Source organism: Crocuta crocuta, unplaced genomic scaffold (assembly GCF_008692635.1).
Source record: "Crocuta crocuta isolate KB4526 unplaced genomic scaffold, BGI_CrCroc_1.0 scaffold186, whole genome shotgun sequence".
Lineage (NCBI taxonomy): Eukaryota > Metazoa > Chordata > Mammalia > Carnivora > Hyaenidae > Crocuta > Crocuta crocuta.
The window spans coordinates 4,534,853-4,551,732 of NW_027551569.1; the positions used below are offsets into that span (position 1 = coordinate 4,534,853).

Here is a 16,880-nt window from a genome sequence, read left to right on the forward strand (position 1 = left end):
AAAAAAAAAAAAGAAAGATGTGTGTGTGTGTGTGTGTGTGTGTGTGTTCTAAGTGGGTCAGAGTAGTACTATCTCTCTATTTATCTATTTTATTATTATTTTTAATGAATATAATTTATTGTCAAATTGGCTTACATACAACACCCAGTGCTCTTCCCAACAAGTGCCCTTCTCAATGCCTGTCACTCATTCCCCCTCCCTCCCACCCCCCATCAACCCTCAGTTTGTTCTCTGTATTTAATAGCCTCATGTGGTTTACCTCCCTCCCTATGTTTGTATCTATTTTTTTTCTCCTTCCCTTCCCCCATGGTCTTCTGTTCAGTTTCTCAAGACCCACATATGAATGAAAACATATGATATCTGTCCTCTATTATTTCACTCAGCATAATACCTTCCAGTTCTATCCACACTGCTGCAAATGTCATGATTTCATTCTTTCTCATTGCCAAGTAGTATTCCATTGAATATATAAACCACATCTTCTTTATCCATTCAGCAGGTGATGGACACTTAGGCTCTTTCCATAATTTGGCTATTGTTGAAAGTGCTGTTATGAACATTGGGGTACACGTGCCCCTATGCATCAGCACTCCTGTATCCCTTGGGTAAATTCTTAGTATTACTATTGCTGGGTCATAGGGTAGCTCTAGTTTTAATATTTTGAGGAACCTCCACACTGTTTTCCAGAGCAGCTGCACTAGTTTGCATTCCCACCAACAGTGCAAAAGGGTTCCTGTTTCTCCACATCCTTACCAGCATCTGCTGTTTCCTGACTTGTTCAATCTAGCTACTCTGACTGGTGTGAGGTAGTATCTCAGTATGGCTTTCACTTGTATTTCCCTAATGATGAGTGACATTGAGCATCTCTTCATGTGTCTGTTGGCCATCTGGATGTCTTCTTTGGAGAAGTGTCTATTCATGTCTTCTTCCCATTCTTTAATGGATTATTTGTTTTTTGGGTGTTGAGTTTGGTAAGTTCTTTATAGACTTTGGACACTAGCCCTTTATCCGGTATGTCATTTGCAAATATCTTTCCCCATTCCATCGGTTGCCTTTTAGTTTTGTTGATTGTTTCCTTTGCAGTGCAGAAGCTTTTTAGAAAGATGGTTTTTAACCTGTTCCTTAAAACAACTTTCTTCTCATGCTCCTGTTTCTCTTCATACAAATAAATCTTTTGCTTTTTACTGAAGAAAAAAAAAAGGAAAACTTTCTTTTCCCTGTAAATATTTTATATCCTCCTCCCTGTGCCCTTGGTGATAAAATAGCTTTCTGAGTCTTTGATACAGAGAAGTTTTTCAAAGAGAGTTCACATCTCATTGGACCAGTTAGAGTCCAGTGGGTATTAACCAGTTCCAAACATTTGGCCTTGTTTTTTTAAAAATAACAATTACTAAATTAAAAAAATGTTTTATAATGATTTTACTTACTAGTCTATGATGATAGAAATCAGAAGAGTGGTTGCTTCTGGGAGGCTGACTGAGGAGAGGCCCAAAGGAACTTTCTGGGAAGATGAAAATGTTCTATATCTTGAGAAAGGTATGAATGAGTTACATGGGTGTATGCCTTTGTCAAAAATGATCAGACTAGATACTTCAGATCTGTGTGTGCCCTGTATATAAGTTATACTTCAATAATAAAAGCATTAAATAATTTTACGTATATTATAGAAAATTTAAAATATTACTTTATAAGGAAATAAGTAATAACTATCTATAATCCCCTTACCAGGGTTACCATTTCCTTCCTATATTTCTCTGATTATATCAGATTATATCCGTAATTGGTACTGTACAAAGTTGTTTGTATTCTGCATTTTTCTTTTTTTTTTAATTTTTATTGTTTATTTATTGTTGAGAGAGAGACACACAGAGTGTGAGCAGGGCAGGGGCAGAAAGAGAGGGAGACACAGAATCTGAAGCAGGCTCCAGGCTCTGAGCTGTCAGCACAGAGGCCATTGCGGGGCTTGAACTCACAAGCTGTGAGATCATGACCTGAGCCGAAGTCGGACGCTTAACCAACTGAGCCACTGATGCGCCCCTATATTCTGTATTTTTCACTTAATGTATCATAAGCATATTCTCCTATTACTTAACATTCTTCAAAATAATGATTTTAAGTTATCTAGTATCCCAAAATATGGCTGTATGCTAGTTTATGTAACTGTCTTATTTGGTTGGATTTCCTTGCATATAATTTAAAACATAAAATTACTAGGTCAGAGAATAAGTACATCTTTATTAAGATATAATTTGTTTATAATAAATTGCACATTTTCATAGTATACAATTTGATGTTTTGACACATGTGTACACCTGTGAAATCATCAACACAAAGTAATGAACTTACCCATCACTCTCAAAACTTTCCTTGTAATTTCTCTATCTCGTTGCAACTCCCCATGAAGCCACTCATCTGAATTCTGTCACCATCAATTAGTTTGCATTTTCTAGATTTTAATATAAATGGAATCATACAGTTTGTACTTTTACATTCTGACTTCTTTCACGCTGCCTAATTATTTTGAGATTACTCACGTGTTTCACGTATTTATATTCTTTTTATTTCTGAGTAGTACTTCACGGCATGAGCATTCCATAGTTTATCTGTTCAGCTACTGGTGGTGGACATCCAGGTTGTTTCCTGGTTCTGGCTCTTATACAGAAGGCTACTCTGAACATTTGTGTACAGATATTAGTGTGGATACGTGCTTCAACTTTTCATAGGTAAACACCAGGGAGTGGAATGGCTGGATCCTATGGTATGTTTTTCGATTTTTTTAAAGACAATTCTAATACAGTTTTTCAAATCGACTTCCAAAAAGGGATGTACACTTTCACCAGAATTGTGTAAGAACATCCATTTCACTATACTCTTGTCAGTTCTGGGAATCCTTTTTTTTTTTATAATCATCATTTTAATATGCATTTAAATTTTTTCTTGTTTGGAGGTGCCTGGGTGGCTCAGTCAGTTAAGCATCCAACTTCAGCTCAGGTCACGATTTTGCAGTTCATGGGTTCAAGCCCTGTGTCGGGTTCTGTGCTGACAGTTCAGAGCCTGAAGCCTTTTTGGATCCTGTGTCTCCCTCTCTTTGTCTGCCCCTTCCCCGCTCATGCTCTGTCTCTCTGTCTCAAAAACAAACTATAAAATTAAAAAAAAAAATTTCTTGTTTAGCATATTCTCCATTGATCACTAGAAGAACTGAATATTTTTTATAGGTTTATTGCTATTTCATCGTTTTTGAGTTCTTTTTGTTCAGCTTTTCTGCTGGAGTGCCTATATTTTTCTTATTAATTTGCAAGCATTCTTTCTGTATTAAAGAAACTTAAAAAAAATCTTAGCACCCAAGACAAATCTCTAAAATCTCATCAATAGGACTAGTATATATATTTCAATAAAGTACATACATTCTTTGGAAAGCACTATATTAATAATAAAATCACAGTTTTTAAAAGTTTATTTATTTTTGAGAGAGAAAGCATGAGCAGGGGAGGTGCAGAGGGAGAGGGAGAGAGAGAGAGAGAGAGAGACCCAAGCAGGCTCCACACTGCCAGAAGAGAGCCTGACACGGGGCTCAACCCCATGAACCATGAGATCATGTCCTGAGCCAAAATCAAGAGTCAGATGGTCAACTGACTGAGCCACCCAGGCACCCCTGAAATTGCAGTTTTAGAATATCACTGCATGTTGTGTAAGGAAGCAGGAATTCAACATGCTTAGCAGCTGATTCTGTACACTTTTGAGAACAAAACATGAAAGAAGAATGGCTGTGCATGTTTTCTTTTTTGTTTTAGAGAGAGAGAGCATGAGCAGGGGAAAGGCAGAGGGAGGAAGGGGGGAGGGAGAGAGAGAGAGAGAGAGAGAGAGAATCTCAAGGACCACCCAGGCGCCCCCGTGCATATTTTTAAAATTTCCTCTTTGTCTTGTCCATCTTCCAGGTTTACAAGTGCCCAGATAACATCAGCATCACATGTATCATGTACTCTTGGTAGTTAAAAACTCACCTCTCCAATGTCTGTAATATTGTTTTCCAATAGCTCTTAAAACACACTACCTTATGTGAGTTTACATTTTTACTTTGAAATCCATATAGAAAAAGTACAAATGATTAACTATCAGTGACTGCTATAATGAAAATACATGAGCTACCACATTTCTCTCAACATTCAAAACTGTCTTATTAACAGAAAGTTGCGTATACTTTACTGAAATCACAAGTATATCTTTCCAGACTCCTCCTGGCCTCTGCCCAATACTCTCCCACTCTCTTATCTTTTCCCACCTGAGAGCTCAAGCCACTTAGCTGTGTAACCCTGAGTAAGCTGCATGAATTTCCTCACTTGTAACATAGGAATAATACCAGTCTCTGCCTCAGAAGGTCCCTGTGAGGATTCCCTTAGATGATGTATGCAGAGTACTTTGTACACTATCGGCACATGGTAAGCCTTCAGTAAATTAGAGCAAGAAGACTTCTAGAAAACAAACCAACCAACCTGAAAAATTTTAGCATTTGGTCTAAAAGCAATCTCAACCACATCTGTGTGGTGCTAGCTGCTTTGATATTGCAGTTAGGACATTGCCTGTGTCTTCTAGAAGATGTGAGGAGGGGATTTCTTTGATTTATGTGTCGATAGGACTTGACATGAAGTAATTGTCATCCTCTCCCCATCGTTGATGTTTAGGTCAAACTCATTTGTACTGTGATCTTTCTTTCTCCCTTTCTCCCTCCTAGATGAGTTCCAGAAACTGGGAATCCAGTGCTTTTACCGTAACCATTGTCTGGCGAGCTGGGCCAATGTGATATTCCTCTGCTGCCTGCCATCTCAGCTGCCTAATATCTGCCTAGAAATTCAAAGGCACCTGCAAAAAGGTTGCATTGTGTACAGCTTTGCAGCAGCTGTCCCAATAGCCAGGTATCCTGTTAGGAGAGCACGGAACTGGGGGGCAGAACCCCATCCCCTCACATCTGGCTTCTCCCCCTCTCCCCCAGCCCCCTGCCTCATGGAGTTGGTCATTCCCAGTAAGAAGGTGGAAGCAGCTTTGTCCGCATTACACAGCCAGCCTTTCTAATTGTGTCTTCCCCACTTCTCCACAAACAGCGCTTGTGGGTGGAACATTTTCTTTGATGTGCAAATGTTTAGAACTGCAATGGCCCACTGCTTCCCACTACTTGAGGCCCACTGTGTTCTCCTTGTGCATTAATGGGAAGGGAACCACCAGTCACCAACGTGAAAAATGATTCACAGCATGTGTCAAATAATATTTTTGTGCCCCTATTGTCCAGCCTGGGGCCTGACACGAGACAACATTCACTCAGTGTTAGGGAGCCGGCTGAAAGTCCAGCTAATGAGTGGTGGCCTCAGTGCTGCCTCCACCCATGTTTGCCTCTGAGTGGTGCCTGCCATGCAGGGTAGGATGTTGGGGTTGGATTTGATCCAACACAGTGGATCCTGTGGTGGTTTATGATAGTCCTGGCTTTGCACTCCGTGTCTTGGGGGATTTCCTTTCAGGTTGAAACTCCTGCTGAACAACACCAATATCTTGCGGCCTCAGTATCACTGTGTTGAAGATTTTGTCAACATCTGGGGGGCCAATAAGGAGATCATAGCTGCCCTCCAAGATCCTGCGATTCTTCAGGCTACCTGCCCCTACAGTCCTGCTGGTAAAAGCTTGCCATGTTTTTGGCACTCTTTTGAAAGTGCCTCTCAGCCTAGTGCTACTTTATAATCCATGTGTGTGTGTGTGTGTGTGTGTGTGTGTGTGTTTGTGTGTGTGTGTGTCTTGGATATGTGTGTAGGGGGAGTATAAACTGGACACATTCCCACCTGCTTAGTTTTGAATGGGAACAACTTTGGTGGCAAAAAGCAGCCTCCACTAAGGAAAGCAGACAAGTCTGAGTGTTTGGACCTGTGAAGGCTGAACCAGAAACAGCCAGAGGGGAGAGCCTATTTAAAACAAAATGGTCTGCTGTCTGGCACTAAATGGCATTTCCCTGCTCTAGTCTGGCATTTTTCCTCTGTTTCTTTTCCTTATTGGAAAGATCATTCTAGAGATTTCTAGAGATGCTTTTGCCACTATCAGTGTCTTCATTAGTCACACCTGTCCTCCTGTGGTGGGGTTAACATGTGATTTGTTATAAAGGGCACAATCATGGCTCTTTGCCCAGAAAGAGGAGTGTTTGCTTATCTTGAGGTTCATATGAACAGCCTGTCTTGGAAAAAAGGTGGCTGTTCATTTTCTGGGGTTTGTTGTTTGTTCCAGGAAAACCCTTTTGGTGGTGCTGACTGATATTTCCCTTCTCATTGATGTGTAGGGGGAATAATCCTCAATATCAAGTGGTTGGAGGGAGTGTTCTACGCCATCCTAAATTTCTGCACCACAATGGACATGCCCCACTTCCAAGTGCTGCAGCATCTGAATGAACTGTTCCTCTCTGTGCACCTTGAAGACTGTGAGAAGGATGGAGCATCTTGCCCCAAATTTCAACTAGGTGATTTTGTCAATGAAATCTATACCAAGATCCTACCTCAGGAAAGGTAAGGCATCAGACAGTAGGCTATTCTAATTTCTCCCACACATCTTAGCAGATGCTTTTTCTTTTTTTCCTTTCATGTGATCTTTGCAATTTTATAGAAATAATACATTCTTGTAAAAAATCCGACTGGTGGAAAGGTGAAAGCTCTCCTTTATTTCTCAAATACCATTTCATAGACTTCGCATCCAATGGTTTTTATATTTTTGTCTTTTAATCTATGTATTTACAAACATATTTATATTATCATGGTATTATAATGTGTATACATACCTATGTCTATACATTTTTTTTTTAAATCTACACCTTTATTTATTTACTTTTCAGTTAGTTTAAATCCTTGAGGGGTACAGCATCACACGGATTCTGTGGCCAATGGCTTTAGCAGGAAGGTTGCTTCGGAATTTTGCACGAACCATGCCACTGTTTCCATGAGCACGAGTTACTTTTCCCCAGATTACTCTGGTTTTATTCGGTTTGCCACCAGGAGTCACTGTGTTGTTCTTTGCTTTGTACACATAAGCACATCTCTTGCCTAGATAGAACTCAGTTTCATCTCGGGCATAAACACCTTCAATTTTAAGAAGAGCTGTGTGCTCCCTCTGGTTCCTGAGACCCCGTTTATAGCCAGCAAAAATGGCTTTGGACCACAACCTTCCAGACATATTTGTCGTTTCAGGAGTCCTGTTCCCAGCAGGCCTCCACGGGTTCAAAGATGGCGGAAAGTGTCTATACATTTTTGAAACATGGGGACTATATATGCTGATTTTTCATTTGCTATGTTGTGGATGCATTCTATGTCAGTACAATCATATCTACTGCATTTATAAGCAATGCATAGGGATCCACTGGATATATTATTTCATTACGTTTATTCATCTTACTTATTCTTGATAATGTAGTTTTCCCCTGCCCCAAATTCTAATAAGGGCTGCAACTGAAAATTTTTATATGTATTTTGCACTATTATACCAATATTTCTGATTGATGACTATCTAGAAGAATATTCTGAAAGAATATTTCTGGGCTAGAGGGTATATATATTTTATGTTTGATAGGTATTCCCAAATTGCTTATCAAAAACGTGGTGCTTAGAGGCATCTGGGTGGCTCAGTTGGCTAAGTGTCTTGACTCAGGTCATGATCTCAAGGTTCATGGGATCCAGCCCCACGTTGGGCTCTGCACTGACAGCATGGAGCCTGCTTAGGAGTCTTTCTCTCCCTCTCTCTCTCTCTGCCCCTCCCGTCTGTGCACTTGAGTGCTTGCTCACTCTCTCCCTCTCTCTCTAAATAAACTTTAAAAAATTCTTTTAAAAAAACATGGTGCTTATTTACATCACCACCAGTGTGTATGCATGTGCCATTTCTCTATAGCTTGCTAACTATAAGATCAATCTTTTTAACCTTTGATAATCTAATAGGGAAAACTGTTACCCTTGTTACCAGTGACTTCCATGCCACTAAATTCACTGGGCAATTTTTAATCCTTGTCTTCCTTGACTATTGAACCTTGAACTCTTGAGTCCTTCTTGAAGCAATCTCTTCTCTTGGCTTTCATTATACCCTTAGATTCTCCTCATTTTCTTCCTGTCTAGCCTCTCCTTTCCAGCTCATCTCCCTCATCCTTATGTCTAGGAGTTTTCAGGGCTCTGTGCTAGGCCTTCTTTTCTTGCCATTCTATACTTTGTTCATGGGTGAACTTTTCCAGTTTAGAGACTTAGGTTGCCATCTTTATACTGACAGCAAATGACTCTGTATCTCTAGCCTAGATGTCAACCGTATATCCAAGTTGTTTGTAGTCACCATCTCCCATCAAACTCAACGTGTCCAGAAGCATACCTGCTCTCATTCCTGCTCTGATGGTGTTTCTTACCTAATTTCATGCTCTTTTGCCAAGTTTTTTAAGCCAGAAGCCTGGAAGTAATTCCTGATGGTCTCCCATCTCTTGCACTCTAATTGATCACCAAAGGCCTATGAAGCATTTTTAGTTTGGGGATTTCCCTTCGCCCTTGGCCTGGAATTCCTTTTCCTCTCTTATGTTGGATCTCTTTTTCCTGGATCCCTCTTCCTCTGGTATGGTTTACTCTTTCATAGCGGTGGGTCATATCTTCTTTCAGTAACTTCTTTAGAAAACAATGTAATTTATAGAGACTGTGTCTGAAACTGTTTTTATTCTAACCTAATCTTTATTGGGTACATAGCCAGGTATCAAATTCTAAGTTAGAAATAATTTTCCCTCAGAGTTTTTTTTTTTAATATTTTTATTTATCTCTAGGAGAGAGAGAGAGAGACAGAGACAGCATGAGCAGGGGAGGGTCAGAGAGAGAGGGAGATACAGACTCCGAAATAGGCTCCAGGCTCCGAGCTGGCAGTCAGCACAGAGCCCGACGCGGGGCTCGAACCCACGAACCACGAGATCATGACCTAAGTGAAAGTCGGATGCTTAACCGACTAAGCCACCCAGGCGCCCCTCCCTCAGAGTTTTAAAGGCATTGCTTCATTGTCTTACAGAGTTGCTGTTTTTTTAAAAACCTTTAAATGTTTTTATCCATTTTTTGAAAGAGAGAGGGAGAAAGAGTGTGCATGGTAGAGAAGCAGAGAGAGAGAGGGAGACAGAATCTGAAGCAGGTTCCAGGCTCTGAATTGTCAGTACAGAACCTGACAAGGGGCTCAATCCCATGAACCAAGAGATCATGACCTGAGCTGAAGTTGGATGCTTAACCAACAGAGCCACCCAGGCTCCCCAGACAGAGTTGCTGTTGAGAAATACAATGCCATTCTAATTCTTTTTTTTTTTTTTTTTTTTTTTTTTTTTTTTTTTNGCGAAAGTCGGCCGCTTAACCGACTAAGCCACCCAGGCGCCCCAATGCCATTCTAATTCTTGAATTCATCCTTTTTTGAAATCTATTTCTTTTCTCTCTGGAAGCTTATAGTATCCTGAAATTTTTGACCTCAGTATCCTGAAATTTTATGATGTGTGATGAATTTGGGTCTATTTTATTTTATTTTTGATGTAGGTCTATTTTAACTCACTGTGTTGGGCACATGGTGAGCCTTTCCCTCCCCCCCCTTAATTTAAAAAATTTTGTGAATTATAACACTTATGTAGAAAAGTGCATAGTCCATAAATTCATAAATAATGAAGTTTAATGAACTATTGTAAAGGAAATACCCATGTAACTGATATCCATAAAAAGAACATTCAGCAGTCCTTTTTAATCTGAATGCCCAATTGTCTCCTTTTCTCCAGTTATATATTTCATAATTTCCTCCCCTTTCCTGTTTTCTGTCTTCTCTTAAGTCCAATGTTTGACCTCCTGGACTGAAACTCTGATTTTCTTTATCTTTCCTACTTTTTTACTTAAAATTCTTTCAAATTTTATTTTAGAAAGGCAGGGGAGAGAGACAGAAGGGGAGAATCTCAAGCAGGCTCCATGCTCAGCGTGGAGCCTAACATGGGGCTCAATCCTACAACCCCAAGATCATGACCTGAACTGAAATCAGGAGTCAAACCCTTGACTGAGCCACCCAGGCACCCCTATCTTTCCTATTTTTAAAATCTTTTGTCTATTTCTGTTTTCTGAGATATTTCAACTATACTGTTTTTGCTATCATATGTTGAGCATATTTTAATTTTTGCTATATTTTGAATATTTTCAAATTCTTTATGTCTCCAAATACTCATTTTTTTATGTAGCAACCTGTTGTCATTTCACTATGCAATACCATCTCTTATCCCTTTGAGAATGTAAATGAATTTTTTTCTCCTGTGAGGAGTCTCTACTGATCATTTGTTTTGGTTTCTATCATTGATTTAAGAAGCTTTATTCAAGTATGTATATGGAGAATTTGCTCATATTTAAGGTCTTGGTTACTAAAAAGTTGATTGGAAACTCTGTTTGCTACTGTGGTCGTTACTACAGAGTGATTTGATCAGCTATTTGCTTGGGAAACTGAATATTAGTTTAAGTGTTTGGGACCCAACTGGGGAAAGAAAGCTATGTATGAGTGTGAGAAGAGGGGTCATCTTATTGCTTAGATTTCTTTACTTTATATCCCCTCTATTCAGCAAATCCTTGTCCAAAACAGTGCCTATTTTCTCCATGTCCAGAAACCCCCTATTTTTTTTTTGTCTTCATTTACTTAAGTAATCTCCACACCCAATGTGGGTCTCAAACTCATGAACCCTGAGATCAAGAATTGCATGCTCTACAACTGAGACAGCCAGGTACCCCCCGAGACCCTCTATTTACCTCTTCTAGAGAATAAATCTTTTGATGGGGAGGAGGAGGGACAGTCTCCTGAGTGTGCAGCATTGGGTAGTGTGCTGTGAGGGTCTCTTAATCTTAAGATTTTCAGTCCATCATCATACTTTTAGTACCATCTCACCTCTGCTTCATGATGTACTGGGTCTCACTACTTCTTGAGTCGTTTGTGGGTTCTATCATATAAATGGACTGTGCTTTGGTTTTCCTTGTTGCTCACTTCAGGTTCAGCTCCGTGTTATTATTCGTCCATATTTTTTCCAGCTTCTAACTTGTTGCTCTTTTGTTCTGTCTCATTCTCACTAGATATTCTTTGCCTATTCATTTTTGTTTTGCTGGCTTTTATTTATTGTTTCAGAGAAGGTTTTCAGCAGGAATATATTATGTATATTGGACATAATTTCCATATTTTCCTTTCTTTTTGGTAACTTTTGCTGTCCAGAGATTCTAATTGTTGTAGTCAAAACTGTCAAATCACTTCTTTATGACTTCAGGGTTTTAAATCATACTTATAAAGACCATCTTCATCCTACGATATTCTGTATCTTCCTCTAATATTTTAATTTTTTAATATTTAAATCTTTAAGCAGTTTCGGATTTTTAGTATCTTCTATTCATTTTGGAAAGCAAACTGTCCTACATTATTTGTAAAGTAGCCATTCCTTTTCCTACCAATTTGAAATATGATTTTTATTATTTGCTAAACTGCAAGATATTTATGGATATATTTCCGGACTGTATTCTGAACTGTGGATGATATTCTATTCCCATGCTATGATTTTTTTTTTTTTGGTCATCAACTTTATTTTTATTTATTTTTAATTTACATCTAAATTAGTTAGCATATAGTGCAATAATGATTTTAGGAATAGAATCCAGTGATTTGGTCCTACATATAATACCCAGTGGTCATCCCAACAAGTGTCCTCCTTAATGCCCCTTGCCCATTTAGTCCATCTGCCACCAACCCCCCTCTAGCAACCCACAGTTTGTTCTCTATATTTAAGAGTCTTTTGTGTTTTGCCCCCTCCCTGTTTTTATATTACTTTTGCTTCCCTTCCCTGATGTTCATCTATTTGGTATCTTAAATTCCAAATATGAGTGAAGTCATATATTTGTCTTTCTTTAATTTCACTTAGCATAATACCCTCTAGTTCCATCCACGTTGTTGCAAATGGCAAGATTCCATTCTTTTTGATTGCTGAGTAATATTCTGGTGTGTGTGTGTGTGTGTGTGTATACATACATATACACATATACACACATACATACACACACACCACATCTTCTTTCCATTCATCAGTTGATGGACATCTGGGCTCTTTCCAAACTTTGGCTATTGTCAGTAGTGCTGCTATAAACATTGGGATGCATGTGCCTCTTTGAAACAGCACACCTATATCCTTTGATTAAATACCTAGTAGTGCAATTACTGGGCCACAGGGTAGTTCTATTTTTAATTTTTTGAGGAACCACCACACTGTTTTCCAGAGGGGCTACACCCAGTTTGCATTCCCACAAGCGGTGCAACATCTGTTGTTGCCTGAGTTGTTAATGTTAGCCATTCTGACAGGTGTGAGGTGGTATCTCGTTGTGGCTTTAATTTGTATTTCCCTGATGATGAGTGATGTTGAGCATTTTATGTGTTATCCATCTGGATGTTGTCTTTGGAAAAGTGCCTATTCATATCTTTTGCCCATTTCTTCACTGGATTATTTACTTTTTGGGTGTTGAGTTTGTTAAGTTCTTTATAGATTTTGGATAGTAACCCTTAATCTGATATTTCATTTCCAAATATCTTCTTCCATTCTGTCAGCTGCCTTTTAGTTTTGCTGATTGTTTCCTTCACTGTGCCAAAGCTCCCATTTATGATTAACTACTGTATGTTTTTCTATATTTTGGTATCTGGTAGAACAAGTCCTCTTCACTATTTTCTAAAGTTTTTTTTAATGTTTATTTATTTTGAGAGAGAGAGAAAGAGAGAGAGCACGTGAACAAGGGAGGGACAGAGAGAGAGGGAAACACAGACTCTGAAGCGGGGTCCAAGCTCTGAGCTATCAGCACAGAGCCCGACATGGGGCTCAAGCTCACGAATCGTGAGATCATGACCTGAGCCAAAGTTGGACGCTCAAGTGACTGAGCCATCCACGTGCCCCTAATATTTTCCAAAATCTTATTCCTTCTTATACATTTATTCTTCATGTGAATTTTTAAAAAATGACTTTAAAAATTAGCAAAGTAATAAATGTTTGTAGTAAATAGGATATCAACTAAAATGTACCAAACAGTGAAAGTATTTCCCTTAAATCCCATTTTCTAGAGGTAACTACTATCAATATTTGCTGTGACAAAATAACTTGAAAATAGGCTATGTTTTTAATGTTAAGTTACTGAGTAAGATGTTTGCTCTTGGCTTTTGGCCCTATTTATAAAGTTGAAAAGTTCCTTCTTAAATGAAGAAGGAGTGTAGAATATCATCATTTTGTAAGCTCTAATGAAATAATGAATATAGGCAACATTAGGTGAAAAATTGATGGGGTAACTTTATAATGAATAGATCAGACGGAATCCATTCATCAGTCTTAACACTGCAGAAAGAGAGACAATGTGTTTCTGGATGAAAACAGACACAGATGAAATACTCTCATAAAAAAACCCTAGGGGCCCCTGGGTGGCTCAGTTGGTTAAGCGTCCGACTTCGGCTCATGTCATGATCTTATGGTTTGTGGGGTCGAGCCTCACGTTGGGCTCTGGGCTGACAGCTAGCTCAGAGTCTGGAGCCTGCTTTGGATTCTGTGTCTCCCTCTCTCTGACCCTCCTGTGCTCATGCTGTGTCTCTCTCTCGCTCTCTCTCTCTCAGAAATAAATAAAAAACATTTAAAAAATTAAAAAAACAGAATTTGATTACATCTATAGATATAAATTCAAGAGACAGGAAAGTGTTAAATGACCATGAGATATAACCAGCAAAATCCAGAATATGGGAAACTTTAGAGGATAAACAACCTAATTTCTTCAACAAATAAACTGCAAGGAAAGAAAAAGAGGAAGGGGAACTTATAGATTTAAAAAAACCCTTAAAAGTCCCTATATATGTGTTGATCTATACCTTAAGAGGTTGAAAGGATATCTTTCTTTTAATGCTTTTTATTAATTTTTGATAGAGATAGAGCGCCAGCAGGGGAGGGACAGATACAGAGGGAGACACAGAATCTGAGGCAGGCTCCAGGCTCTGATCTGTCAGCATGGAATCCAATGTGGGGCTGGAACCCATGAACCATGAGATCATGACCTGTGCTGAAGTCAGACACTTAACCGACTGCGCCACCCAGGTACTCCATTTGTTGAAGAGGATATCTTTAAAAAAATTTTTTTAATGTTTATTTAATTTTGAGAGAGAGAGAGAAAGACAGAGACAGAGAGACAGAGACAGAATGGAGGAAGGGCAGAGAGAGAGAGGGAGACACAGAATCCAAAGCAGGCTCCAGACTCTGAGCCAAAGGCAGACACTTAACCAACTGAGCCACCCAGGCGCCCCTGTTGAAGAGGATATCTTAAAAGAAATGATATCTTTTCTATTCCCAATGTCTATGATCCTCTCACATATTTTATTTCTAAATTCAAATTGGGGTGCCTGGGTGGCTCAGTGAGTTAAGCATCCGACTTTGGCTCAGGTCATGATGTCACAGTCTGTGGGTTCAGGCCCCGTGTTGGGCTCTGTGCTGACAGCTTGGAGCCTGGATCCTGCTTTGGATTCTGTGTCTCTCTCTCTGCTCTCCCCTGCTCATGTGCTCTCTCTCTCAAAAATAAGTAAACATTAAAAAAAATAAATTCAAGGGAAATATACTGAAAAGAATCTCAATGTCATTATTATAATCATTCTTTAATTATAAATTCCTGCACAAACACACTTGAAAAAATGTACATCAGTACAAAAATCATAGGTACTATTAAATCCACACAGTGAATAGTTCTAGCTGAATGTTTAATTATGAATTTTAATTAGTTTGATATCAAAAATAAAGTACCTATTTCCTGTTATGTTTAATAGCCAAATCAGATGTACTGAACAGACATTAAAAAGTAACAGTATTTTTTTTCACCCTAGGCCTTTCCCCTGGTTTGATCTGACTGTTGTGCAACTCAAGGAAACTCCCTTTAGTCAAAAACTCTCAACCAGTACGGGTCTCCAGGACCACCTTACCCGTCTTTACTGTGATTCATTCGGCATCTCCCTAAGCAAGGAACAGCAGCCAGGGGTCTCCACAGGCTCGTCCTCCCGTTAAGAGACCTCAGGAATCTACAACTGCTGTACCCTGATTATCACAATTCACAGTAGAATCGTGTGACTGCATCGTGTTTGCCACATGTTGGGCATTAAGGAATTAGAAAATTGTACTGATGTTCTTTAAAATATAGAATAAAACAAGAAGTCTTTCACGTCAGTATATTTGGGTATGTCTGGCTTTTGGAAGCAACCAAAGGAAACTGTATAACCTGAGACACTTAAGTAAGCTGCTTCCCTATGAAAGCCATGCTAATATAAATTCTCTCTCTTCTAACAGCTAAATTCCAGAATTTATAATGTCATTATTAGTATATATTTCAGCTTGTTCTCCTGTAGCAGTGAATAGCTGATAAACGATACAGCTTGATTTTCCTACCATTTTGGATAAAGAAGTAAAATGTGTGGTAAACAATCTTAATTGAATTACGACTCATATCATGCTTATTTCAGCTATATATGACTGTTCTGGAATTATCTTATTTAAAGCTGTTCCCATTTAAACCATTTTAAACCACAAAACCATTTTTATAAATAGCTGGCATTTGTATTACATGGTTAAAAATAATTTTGCAAAATATAGATCTTATTCCTACACTGCAAAGTTACTGCCTTTACATTTTGCAGTATTTTATGTCAGCTATAATAGAGTAGAAAACAACAGCAGTGACCATCAGGTTGAGAAAGGAGGACACTGACTATACTCTGTCATTGAACAGAACAATGGTTTGCTAAATGCTAAAGTGCTTTTGAACAAAACATGTAATGTTTACATTATACATGTAAACCACCATTGTGTTAGATTAATCATTTACATTTTTCTCTTTTGCATAATTGTGAGCCAGGCAAACCCAATGGTATGATGTAGAATGGTTTGAGATAAAATTTCATTGGTCCAATTTGAGAAGAAAGTACGTTCATCATCAAATATTAACACATGGTATGAATGCTAATTTGATTTTTTTCAAGTAGAGAAAAAATGGATTCCTTTGACTGTCCATTCAGGTGTAGGGAACTGGACAGGGTACATCATTGCTCTTTGGATTATGGTAACCATTTAGTGGCTTTTAGCATTAAGAATTGAGGCTGGGAAGAGAAAGAACAGTTAAGCCTGTAAAACTAGAGAGGAACTGGAGCCATCCAAGCAACAAGAACTATTTTGTCTTTTTTTTTTTTGAGCAGTCCAGTCACGGTAGACTCTGGCCTGAATTCATTCATTTGTTCATTCATTTAATTTCTTTCTTTCTCTTTCTTTCCTTTCTTTCTCTTTCTTCTCTTTCTTCCTCTTTTTTTTCCTTTCTTTTCCTCCCTCCCTCCCTCCCTCCCTCCTTCCTTCCTTCCTTCCTTCCTGTAAACCCTATCCCCAAAGTGAGGCTCAAATTCATAACCCTGAGATCAAGAGTTGCATTCTCTACTGACTGAGCCAGCTGGGCGCCTCCTGAATTTTATTTTATAAAGGTCTGGAAGGTACCACATAAAAAAGCCTGGTAAACAAACTCCAGTTCCTTTCCATATTCCAGTGGTACTCCTATAAGCNGCCTTGTTGTTTGTAAGGATAAATAGAAATTTTTAAAAATATTGAAAAATTTTTTTTCTCTAATGCAAAAAAGGAAAAGAACTCCCTTCCTCCCTTTAACTCCCTTTAACATGTAATTTAACTCCTTTTTTTGTATTTGACATGTAATGTAAATCCTCTAAAAAGTTGAGTAAGTCACCTACCAGTTTTATATCCCAGGACTGTCTGGGGGAATTTGGAGCCAGCTCTTTGATATGTGAGCACAGAGGAGAATGGCACTTTATCT

General features: G+C 38.7%; 2 protein-coding genes and 1 pseudogene across 3 annotated transcripts in view; 1 reads left to right on the forward strand and 2 right to left on the reverse strand.

The window, feature by feature from the left end:
• Positions 1–15,243, forward strand: part of NOXRED1 (NADP dependent oxidoreductase domain containing 1) — an 18,602-nt gene extending 3,359 nt beyond the window's left edge. For both annotated transcript variants that reach the window (XM_077750752.1, XM_077750753.1), the window contains exons 4-7: positions 4,730–4,910; positions 5,508–5,659; positions 6,311–6,533; positions 14,902–15,243. In XM_077750752.1, coding sequence (XP_077606878.1) covers positions 4,730–4,910; positions 5,508–5,659; positions 6,311–6,533; positions 14,902–15,079 — 734 coding nt within the window. In that variant the 3' untranslated portion in view covers positions 15,080–15,243. The remainder of the gene's footprint in view (positions 1–4,729; positions 4,911–5,507; positions 5,660–6,310; positions 6,534–14,901) is intronic.
• On the reverse strand, positions 6,831–7,268 carry LOC144220462 (large ribosomal subunit protein eL33 pseudogene; annotated as a pseudogene).
• SAMD15 (sterile alpha motif domain containing 15) overlaps positions 13,969–16,880 on the reverse strand; it is a 16,075-nt gene continuing 13,163 nt past the window's right edge. Inside the window, exon 3 of the mRNA XM_077750749.1 lies at positions 13,969–14,150. Coding sequence (XP_077606875.1) covers positions 14,097–14,150 — 54 coding nt within the window. The 3' untranslated portion in view covers positions 13,969–14,096. The remainder of the gene's footprint in view (positions 14,151–16,880) is intronic.